At 47.8% G+C, this 11,982-nt stretch overlaps 1 protein-coding gene across 1 annotated transcript; it reads left to right on the top strand.

Annotated features, from left to right (window-relative positions):
- The first annotated feature begins 2,212 nt into the window (after positions 1 to 2,212).
- MUC1 (mucin 1, cell surface associated) lies at positions 2,213 to 9,089 on the top strand. Its single transcript, XM_053474337.1, has 6 exons — positions 2,213 to 4,096; positions 4,176 to 4,249; positions 5,055 to 5,191; positions 5,603 to 5,715; positions 5,806 to 5,949; positions 8,861 to 9,089. The coding sequence occupies exons 1-6, from the start codon at positions 2,213 to 2,215 to the stop codon at positions 8,927 to 8,929; spliced, it is 2,421 nt and encodes an 806-aa protein (XP_053330312.1). The 3' UTR covers positions 8,930 to 9,089.
- The last annotated feature ends 2,893 nt before the right edge of the window (positions 9,090 to 11,982 follow it).

Here is an 11,982-nt window from a genome sequence, read left to right on the forward strand (position 1 = left end):
ATACAGGGAATGGGAGATGACTGTATATAGAGGGGTGGATGGTTACTATACAGGAACTGGGAGATGACTGTATATAGAGGGGTGGATGGTTACTATACAGGGAATGGGAGATGACTGTATATAGAGGGGTGGATGGTTACTATACAGGGACTGGGAGATGACTGTATATAGCGGGGTGGATGGTTACTATACAGGGAGTGGGAGATGACTGTATATAGAGGGGTGGATGGTTACTATACAGGGAATGGGAGATGACTGTATATAGAGGGGTGGATGGTTACTATACAGGAACTGGGAGATGACTGTATATAGAGGGGTGGATGGTTACTATACAGGGAATGGGAGATGACTGTATATAGAGGGGTGGATGGTTACTATACAGGGACTGGGAGATGACTGTATATAGAGGGGTGGATGGCTACTATACAGGAACTGGGAGATGACTGTATATAGAGGGGTGGATGGTTACTATACAGGAACTGGGAGATGACTGTATATAGAGGGGTGGATGGTTACTATACAGGGAATGGGAGATGACTGTATATAGAGGGGTGGATGGTTACTATACAGGGAATGGGAGATGACTGTATATAGAGGGGTGGATGGTTACTATACAGGAACTGGGAGATGACTGTATATAGAGGGGTGGATGGTTACTATACAGGGAATGGGAGATGACTGTATATAGAGGGGTGGATGGTTACTATACAGGAACTGGGAGATGACTGTATATAGAGGGGTGGATGGTTACTATACAGGGAATGGGAGATGACTGTATATAGAGGGGTGGATGGTTACTATACAGGGACTGGGAGATGACTGTATATAGAGGGGTGGATGGTTACTATACAGGGAGTGGGAGATGACTGTATATAGAGGGGTGGATGGTTACTATACAGGGAATGGGAGATGACTGTATATAGAGGGGTGGATGGTTACTATACAGGGAGTGGGAGATGACTGTGTATAGAGGGGTGGATGGTTACTATACAGGGACTGGGAGATGACTGTATATAGAGAGGTGGATGGTTACTATACAGGGAATGGGAGATGACTGTATATAGAGGGGTGGATGGTTACTATACAGGGAATGGGAGATGACTGTATATAGCGGGGTGGATGGTTACTATACAGGGAATGGGAGATGACTGTATATAGAGGGGTGGATGGTTACTATACAGGGAATGGGAGATGACTGTATATAGCGGGGTGGATGGTTACTATACAGGGACTGGGAGATGACTGTATATAGAGGGGTGGATGGTTACTATACAGGGACTGGGAGATGACTGTATATAGAGTGGTGGATGGTTACTATACAGGGACTGGGAGATGACTGTATATAGAGAGGTGGATGGTTACTATACAGGGAATGGGAGATGACTGTATATAGAGGGGTGGATGGTTACTATACAGGGAATGGGAGATGACTGTATATAGCGGGGTGGATGGTTACTATACAGGGAATGGGAGATGACTGTATATAGAGGGGTGGATGGTTACTATACAGGGAATGGGAGATGACTGTATATAGCGGGGTGGATGGTTACTATACAGGGACTGGGAGATGACTGTATATAGAGGGGTGGATGGTTACTATACAGGGAGTGGGAGATGACTGTATATAGAGGGGTGGATGGTTACTATACAGGGAATGGGAGATGACTGTATATAGCGGGGTGGATGGTTACTATACAGGGAATGGGAGATGACTGTATATAGCGGGGTGGATGGTTACTATACAGGGAATGGGAGATGACTGTATATAGAGGGGTGGATGGTTACTATACAGGGAATGGGAGATGACTGTATATAGAGGGGTGGATGGTTACTATACAGGGAATGGGAGATGACTGTATATAGAGGGGTGGATGGTTACTATACAGGGAATGGGAGATGACTGTATATAGAGGGGTGGATGGTTACTATACAGGGAGTGGGAGATGACTGTATATAGAGGGTGGATGGTTACTATACAGGAACTGGGAGATGACTGTATATAGAGGAATCGAAAAGCCCAATCACCAGAAACCTACGACTGTCTGAGATTTGCATCAGAAACACTATTTGTACCAATAACCCCGCTGTGCAGCACCGCAGGCTCACGTGAAATCCTGCGCGGCGCATGTTATCACCGGTGATCAGAGAAACATGTTTTGGATTTATTTCAGAGGCAAGATCTGAAGAGACAAATACATCAACAACCGGTATCATGGAATCCACGGCAACGTCAGGTCCCACTAACCAATCCTCTGCCATTCCTGCAACCACCACTCCTAACACCTCACCAGTCAATGACAGCGCCGTTACCACGGGAACGATGAACAGCACAACTCCCGTTAGTAACAGTACCCCGCAGTCTCCTGACACTGGAAGTACTCCCGTTAGTAACAGTACCACTCAGTCTCCTGACACCAACAGTACTCCCGTTACTAACAGTACCACTCAGTCTCCTGACACTGGAAGTACTCCCGTTAGTAACAGTACCACTCAGTCTTCTGACACTGGAAGTACTCCCGTTACTAACAGTACCACTCAGTCTCCTGACACTGGAAGTACTCCCGTTAGTAACAGTACCACTCAGTCTTCTGACACTGGAAGTACTCCTGTTACTAACAGTACCACTCAGTCTCCTGACACCAACAGTACTCCCGTTACTAACAGTACCACTCAGTCTCCAGACACCAACAGTACTCCCGTTAGTAACAGTACCACTCAGTCTCCTGACACCAACAGTACTCCCGTTAGTAACAGTACCACTCAGTCTCCAGACACCAACAGTACTCCCGTTAGTAACAGTACCACTCAGTCTCCAGACACCAACAGTACTCCCGTTAGTAACAGTACCACTCAGTCTCCTGACACCAACAGTACTCCCGTTAGTAACAGTACCACTCAGTCTCCAGACACCAACAGTACTCCCGTTACTAACAGTACCACTCAGTCTCCTGACACTGGAAGTACTCCTGTTACTAACAGTACCACTCAGTCTCCTGACACTGGAAGTACTCCCATTAGTAACAGTACCACTCAGTCTCCTGACACCAACAGTACTCCCGTTACTAACAGTACCACTCAGTCTCCTGACACTGGAAGTACTCCTGTTACTAACAGTACCACTCAGTCTCCTGACACTGGAAGTACTCCCGTTACTAACAGTACCACTCAGTCTCCTGACTCTGGAAGTACTCCCGTTACTAACAGTACCACTCAGTCTCCTGACACTGGAAGTACTCCCATTAGTAACAGTACCACTCAGTCTCCTGACACTGGAAGTACTCCCGTTACTAACAGTACCACTCAGTCTCCTGACTCTGGAAGTACTCCCGTTACTAACAGTACCACTCAGTCTCCTGACACTGGAAGTACTCCCATTAGTAACAGTACCACTCAGTCTCCTGACACCAACAGTACTCCCGTTACTAACAGTACCACTCAGTCTCCTGACACTGGAAGTACTCCCATTGGTAACAGTACCACTCAGTCTCCTGACACTGGAAGTACTCCCATTGGTAACAGTACCACTCAGTCTCCTGACACTGGAAGTACTCCCGTTAGTAACAGTACCACTCAGTCTCCTGACACTGGAAGTACTCCCGTTACTAACAGTACCACTCAGTCTCCTGACACCAACAGTACTCCCCATACTAACAGTACCACTCAGTCTCCTGACACCAACAGTACTCCCGTTATTAACAGTACCACTCAGTCTCCAGACACCAACAGTACTCCCGTTACTAACAGTACCACTCAGTCTCCAGGCACCAACAGTACTCCCCATACTAACAGTGCCACTCAGTCTCCTGACACCAACAGTACTCCCCATACTAACAGTACCACTCAGTCTCCAGACACCAACAGTACTCCCCATACTAACAGTACCACTCAGTCTCCAGGCACAATTACTAGCAAACCCCCTAGCATTAGTAGTGATCCCACAACAGCCACCCGATCTCCCTCCAATACGTCACTCTCCACCCCACCTGTCTTTATAACGTATGTAGAGATCCACATCTCCAACAAGGATTACAGCACGTATCTCACCGATGCCAACTCGCCTGAGTTCAAGAATCTTGTGGAACAGATTAAAGTCATGGTAAGCGGCCTCACTGCAGCCACCACTGCCCTCCATCACCGAGACATCTGTCTCACCACCAGCCTCTTTTCTCTTGCAGTTTGACCAAGTGTTTAATTGCAGCACCTGTGGGACCCGAAACATTTACCAGGGAGTGGTGATCCTGCTATTCCGGTGAGTCTCCTGCTCTCTCCCCATTTCACGAAGAGAATGCGAAATACAACACGCAGATTTCATATTTGTGAAAGAATATTTTGCGGAAGCCATGCCTTTAGTAAGAGCATTTACCAAGGTGGGCACATTCAGTAGATGGAATCCAGGTACAGGTTGACAACAGAGTTATTTTGACAGGCGCCAACTAAAAGTCGAGTGCTGCTGAGTTCTGAGAAGTTGTGTACTGCTGAGTTCTGAGTGTGTCTGAGTTCTGTTGAGTGTGTCTGAGTTTGGTTGTATGTTGCTGGGTCCTGTTGAGTGTGGTTGAATTTTGTGTGCTGATGAGTGGTTACATCGCACGCTGCTGATTTCTGGGTGCTGCTGAGTTTCATTAAATTAAGTGTGGCTGGGTTCTAAGTGCTGCTGAGTTCTGATAAGATTGCCGCTGCTGAGTTCTGTTGAGTGTTGTTGCATCATGTCTGGTATTGAGTTGTGTCGAGCTGCCCTATGTTGAGTGCTGCAGGCACAATGGAACAAGCATTTCAGGTGTTGGTCACTTCGCCTCTACCTGAGGTATCAGGTGATTTTGTCGAGTTGGACTTTGCTCCATTTGACTTTCTGTAAACAGACAAGTTCAACTCAAGGCGACTCCAGTAAAAAGGTTGAGTGGTTGAGGTGAACTTGCTTGATTTAAACCAACTGTGGAGGTCAGCATAATTTCTTCTGAGAGAGGATCCTAACACACGTTACTACAGCCTTTTGAATTCGGATTATGTTTGTTCACCTCCACCCTCTCGTACCAATAGCTCTATGGTCTTCTTTGCAGACAAGGATCTGTGATTGCTGATACCAAACTCCTCTTCGCTGAGCAGCAAACACCATCCGAGGTGCAGCACGCTATAACCGCTAAACTATCTGAAAATAACAATGTCATCAATGGACTGAAAGTAACAGAGGCGAAAGGTACGAAGATAAACGTGTTTCCGGGGCAGTCGCGGTTAAGCTGTGCACACGCAGAAAGTACTCTTAGATCACAATGGTATAACTGTCCGCCAACATACTCCGAGTATTACTAGCGTCTGTTAGCCCGCTTGGCACTCTCTGGCCACCGCACAGTTCAGTAATTGGCCACGAGGCTGATATTAGTACAGTCCTTCCTGACACTTGCTGGGGTGGTTCCATAACCATGACTGGGAGCGTTAAGAACAAAGAAACAGGCCACTGACCGGGAATCTCCTGCGAAGTGATACAGTCCACTCCAGCCATGGTTCTAAGCAGTCCTTCTCGATCCTGGGTATGAGGCGGAACCCCTGCCCTGGACCAGATTTACGTGAAAGAACTTGTGACTGAAATGACTTTGTTTCTCTTTTGTAGCTAGCAATTCACCGATAACATCTGCCACTGCAACTGTACCTGGGTGGGGAATAGCACTTCTAGTCTTGATGTCTGTCATTGTTCTCCTGGCCATCATTTTCATCATTGTCATGGTAAGTGGGTCGAAGTCCTCTTTGCTCGTGTGAAGCCCTTATATTATTCATTTTCTGTGCTTTTTACTCTTTATTCTTCTTTGCCCTTAGGCAACCATGATGTGCCGTCGGAGAAACCGTGGTTACATGGATGTCTTCACAACACGGGGCTCGTACCACTCCATGAATGACTATACCTCCTATCAAACTCATGGACGCTACATTGCCCCAAACAAGCAAGGTCCACACAATGAGGTAAGAACATAGAGAAGGGAGGAACGCCACCATTTTATCGCAAACTGTGTTCATCAGACTCAACCTCCAGGAGCCATGGCTTCCAATACCGTATTCCAATAGGTTTCATCCTGCCGTTCTACCATCTTTGTGGATGCGCGCCTTCCAGGACACTGACATTATAAAAAGTGCTGTGTACAGTAAGCACCGTGCAAGGTATTTTAGTAACGGCACAAAGTCACGCTGGCCGGAAACAGGTCCTGCTGGTTCCAAACTGCACCTACTGTTATTTGCAGCCGATCAGGGAAGATGTCGTTTAAACACCTTGGAGGGGAGTTAGACGGGGCTGGTCTGCCATACGGTATCACTTATATGACGGGTCACCTGAAATACTTGCTCCAGCGTGGCCGGGAGATGCTGTAACATATATATCCTCGCAGTCAGACTGTACTCCAAGTGCTGCTGGCAGGGGAGTTTGATGGCGGGTGTCCCGTTAACGTTATTTTCAGGTGTGGATATCTAAAAATAATGTTATAAAAAGGACAGCTCATAGACTACACGGGCACATAAATTATAATTCCAGACGCAGCGAGGTGTTTACACAACAGACTCCCAGCTCTTTCCAAACAATAACCTGATAGTTCATATTTTCCTGCGGCTGTGGCCCCATCCGTCCAGCCTTCACCTGCGGACACGGCTCATTCTCACGGGCAGCAGCATTTTTATTACACGGCGGTAAACGTATACTCCTGACATGAAGGCAGTCCAACGCCGCGGGGAGCGCCACTTCACTCCTACCACCCCAGTCCTTTTCATGGAGGCTGGGGTAACATCTCAAAAGGCAGCGGTGAGATGCATAAACCAGTTTAATGTCTCACCAATTCTCGCCTTCATGTGCCCCTGAATGACCTTCTACCCTCCCCACCTGTGCGTTTGCGTTTGCCCCTGGGTTGTGTCCTGCTCCAGCAGGTGGTCAGATTTCCATATTAAATGGCCCGGCCTGCAGCTTAATGGCCCATTCAAGGTGACCCTGTCTGGGGAGGTCCACATTTAATTTGTATTTATTAATCAGAACTCGGACTGTTATTCTGTGAAGCAAAACTACAGCCAGCTCCAGTGAGAGTAAAAGCAGCTGCATCGCGCAGGACCCGCGCAGGGTCATCCACTCGTCCTGTTCAGCGCGGCGTGTCACATCGGCTGTCTTTTGAGTGATCGTGTATGTTGAGGCATGTCTCTGCTCCCATATGCTGTCACCGCGCTGAGCACATTCACACACACCACGTAGGTGCATTTACCCCACCGCTTCGGGGGTCTGTGGTGTCACTTCTTAGCAGGGGGTGTCTCTCGTTCAATGCCCCGGCAGAGGCTCGGGGGATAACCATATAAATACTTCAGAGACCGTTGTTCCTCCTCGCAGGACACCTAGACCTGCGCTCGGTAAACTGAGTATTGGCAGAGCAGGACACCTCTCGATTATAACCCGGAGCTGGCTGTTTACACTTTATACAGCACAGAAGGTGGTTATGGCTGAACCTGCGCAAGCACACATTCCCCCACTGCCCGAGGTTAAACATTAACCTTATGACCTTGAAAGCAAAAAGACGCAAAAGAGGTTCCTTCCATTATGCCGGCATCAAAGCGACAAATGATAAATACTGCAGAGAATTATTTCTAGAGCTCTGAAGTCTGACGTATCGCGGCCTGAAAGTTTCCGCTCTAAAGAATGCAGAATCGGTCGTTTCCATGTGACTGGCGGAACGCGCTGCGCTCCCGCATTACCTGCCAAGTGACCTGCGGAAGGGGTTAATGAGCGGACTCTATGCAGACGGCTGTAACTGAGACAATGAAACAAACATGCCCCCTCCGTTCTCCCAACTACCCCCTAACTCCACCATCATACCACCTCAACTCTCCTAACTACCCCCCTGCCTCCACATCATACCACCTCTACTCTCCTAACTACTCCCTGCCTCCACCACCATACCACCTCTACTCTACCAACTACCCCCTGCCTCCACATCATACCACCTCTACTCTCCTAACTACCCCCCTGTCTCCACATCATACCACCTCTACTCTCCTAACTACCCCCTGCCTCCACCACCATACCACCTCTATTCTCCCAACTACCCCGTCTCCACCATCATACCACCTCTACTCTCCTAACTACCCCCGTCTCCACATCATACCACCTCTACTCTCCTAACTACCCCCCTGCCTCCACATCATACCACCTCTACTCTCCTAACTACCCCCCTGCCTCCACATCATACCACCTCTACTCTCCTAACTACTCCCTGCCTCCACATCATACCACCTCTATTCTCCCAACTACCCCCTGCCTCCACATCATACCACCTCTACTCTCCTAACTACTCCCTGCCTCCACATCATACCACCTCTATTCTCCCAACTACCCCCTGCCTCCACATCATACCACCTCTACTCTCCTAACTACTCCCTGCCTCCACCACCATACCACCTCTACTCTACCAACTACCCCCTGCCTCCACATCATATCACCTCTACTCTCCTAACTACCCCCGTCTCCACATCATACCACCTCTACTCTCCTAACTACCCCCTGCCTCCACCACCATACCACCTCTATTCTTCCAACTACCCCGTCTCCACCATCATACCACCTATACTCTCCTAACTACCCCCTGCCTCCACCACCATACCATCTCTACTCTCCTAACTACTCCCTGTCTCCACATCATACCACCTCTATTCTCCCAACTACCCCCTGCCTCCACCACCATACCACCTCTATTCTCCCAACTACCCCCTGCCTCCACCACCATACCACCTCTATTCTCCCAACTACCCCGTCTCCACCATCATACCACCTCTATTCTCGTAATTACCCTTGCCTCCATCAGCATGTGTATGTTCTCTGTCCTAATTACCCCGTTCTTCTCCTCCTCAGGCGTCAGGAAATGGAACCAAAAGTCAGTTCTCCTACACCAACCAAGGTCTGGAGACCAACAACTTGTGAATGCGATAATAAATACCCGGGGGGGGTGACAAGACCGGAAATCCCCCCATCTGAACGAACTTGTAATGCGGATATAACTAAGTGTCACTCAAAGCTAAGATGTCTTCCCATGGAATCCAAGGACACGTTCTTCATCCTGGTGCCGAAGGCTTTTCAGCGAAGCACAGAATACGATCCCCAGCAATATACCGACGGCTCACATTAATCTGCGGCCATAGATCTGATATAGATGTTTTACAGCTGCCCTCGTAGTGTCTTCTGAGCGGATATTACAATTCATTCGCAGGAAAGCCAATCTCGAGATCCTTGGGACTCGTTTATGGAAAGCGAGACGGTCAAAACTCATTTCTTCTGCCTTCTGCGGCCACGTTACAAAGACAGCGATCAACCCGACGTACTGTAATCTACTACTGAACCAAATGTGATCGAAGATATGCTTACAAACTGAAGTCCAGGGAGAAAAAAGGCACCCAGAACCCCATGATCATCCCTGTGAACCCCAAAGATTGGAGGAGTCCTTTGCTTCGCTGTTAGTTTATAGACGCAGCCCTCGCTGTAGTGTAGCGAGAACTCCATAGGCATTCTCCTGTGTTTACGTTTGATTTCTCTGGATTAGATTTTTCTCTAAGTAACTGAAAGGCTGAATGTATCAATGATGAGACTTCGGGTGCCTAATGTGCAATAGGACCCCCATATCAAAGCCTCAGGGGGAGGGAAATGTCTGACAGTTTGCTGCACATCGAGATTGTGAAACCCAAATACACAATGGCTTTACCCCTACTGTTACCTACTCGCCACGGGATGGCATCAATACAGTACCATACATTATGTCTTAACCAGGGCCATTCCCTGCATGGGACCGCAGGAGAGTCAGGAGGGGCCGTGCAAACTAGAGTCAGGCTCCGGAGCATCCCATACGGACTTCATGATGGGAGTATGAAGGGTCCAGTCTCAAAAAACATTTCATCGCTCGGCTGCCACGTGCCAATCACAAACCGGACCTCTGCGCCGGACGTAACATATTACCCCCTCAACAAAGTACAACGTCTAATGATCTGCAACCCAGCGGGGGCAATAATATCTGAATAGTAACTGATCAGCACATTGTCTACCTTTATGATTAGACTGAAGATTTCACCAACAGGACTGGCACCCAAAACGCGGGACGCGCAGTCCGCTATTAGGCGGACAGGCACTACCCACCACGTCTGCACTAAAATATAGCCCTAAACAGCTACGATAGACTTTGAGCTGTGAACTGTCAGGCACAAAATAGACAAATTAGAACATTATATCGGATGAGAGATGGCCAAAGAATAGTGGAGGAACAGAGAAATGATCCAGTCTGCAGGGTGACACAAACAACCAATTTCATTTCTTCGGGTGGTGATGGAGGGATTTACCCTCTGTTATATGGATTTTTTTCTGCTCCTTGTTATTACCCCGATCTCTTCACCTGGAGGACCTGCTTCACATTCTTATATGAAACACAACTGGGGAGAGAGAGAGTGGTGTTTATCCCACTCGCAGGGTACATTCTTTGTATTTATATAATGTGTTATGTATACCGGTTGGCAATGACATCATGTACAGTGAGGATTTGCTCAAAATAAAATAAAAATTATACGCAAACCACGTGTGTCTAAACGCTATTTCTAGCACTTTGCGGAAGGGTAAAGGAGACGCCTTGGGAAGATAGGGGTCATTCATGGTGACATCATGGTGCGATGAGCTGATCATGACATCATGGTGATTACCTGAGCTGAGTATCCTGCTAAAAGAGGAGACGTTCAAAGACCTAAGAGCTACGGCGAGGAAACCGAAGCATATAATGCAAAGGACTGGTCCCTGTGCGCACTCAGGGTGACTAAGGGACACGGCTTTCAAGGAACGGACTTTAAAAAGAATCCCCAGGCCACGAATTAACGTCTTTGTTTGCTTTTCCATGCGATGTGGCGTTCTTTGTTAGCGTGTTACTGCCGGTAGCTGCCAGATCTGCTGTAATCTGCATACAGAATAAAGCCGCCACGTTATTGCTATGTAAGGGGTGAGAGGGAACGAGATAAGACGCGGCGTCCGGACAATATTCTACAGGACGATATCTAACCCGGTCCGTATCCCCGACCATCCTTTACGCGGGGATTAAGACGGCGTGTGAGCCATTCTCCCATGATGTCATCGCGTGGATAAGGGGCGGGTTAGGGCCGGAGCAGAGAATTGGCGGAGCTGTTTACACAGGAGGGTGTGAAGTGCCGAGAGCCGACGGGTGACGTGTGTTTGAGGAACTAAGAGATGCATTTAGAGAAAAGGACGCATTTGCTGGAGGGAAGGGTTCTGGGTATAACGCAGTTATTTGCTAAACAAAACCTCCTCTCTCGTGCCGTTAACCTGCTCTTCTCTTAAACATTTTAGAAGAGTTGTTTCTAGTAACTCGCAGTTGCCCTACGGCCTGGTTAATTTCGTTTGTGGCAGTTTTGGTGAGAAAAATCAGTCCTTTGGAAAGTTTCCTGGGATTAGGGACAGGAAATAATGAACGTTTGCCTCGTGATTTCTTTTTTTAAAAGCATATTTGTAGACATGAGATCATCTGCGAGGTACATATCTATATATTTATATCTATACAGTATATATGTATTGTGACAAACCCTGTAGCATGAGGCCCATAAACCCAGTTTGGTAATCCGGTCTGCTACAATACTGGAGTTGGAGCATCGGCCCACCCCAGGGACCCCTACACATAACTTATAGATCTGTGCATCAAAACACAATAAGACACCGTCCTCTCTGTAACAGAAGAGTGAATGGCATCAGTATTACAGGTGAAAGTCATTGTTACAGAACAATCTGATTTAAGAAAAAAATGCCAAACACGGCTGTTCCTTCTCATATACCGCGTGCTGAAACAATGTTACCCCAACCAGGCCAGAAACATACGAATAACATAAAGAGATAGGCGTGAACTGTTTTAACCTGCTCAGTGCCTTTCGGGAGTCGGGGTAACCGAGCAAAAATCTTCACATGAATGGGAACACGCTGAGAGCCTATCGGCGTTT

Source organism: Spea bombifrons, chromosome 9 (assembly GCF_027358695.1).
Source record: "Spea bombifrons isolate aSpeBom1 chromosome 9, aSpeBom1.2.pri, whole genome shotgun sequence".
Classification (NCBI taxonomy): domain Eukaryota; kingdom Metazoa; phylum Chordata; class Amphibia; order Anura; family Pelobatidae; genus Spea; species Spea bombifrons.

Excerpts from the sequence above, each read along its gene's own strand:
- MUC1 (XM_053474337.1), top strand. The coding sequence starts at position 2,213 with ATGGAATCCACGGCAACGTCAGGTCCCACTAACCAATCCTCTGCCATT. Across the intron at positions 5,192-5,602 it reads GAAAGTAACAGAGGCGAAAG|CTAGCAATTCACCGATAACA; the intron begins GTACGAAGATAA and ends TCTCTTTTGTAG. Across the intron at positions 5,950-8,860 it reads AGCAAGGTCCACACAATGAG|GCGTCAGGAAATGGAACCAA; the intron begins GTAAGAACATAG and ends TCTCCTCCTCAG.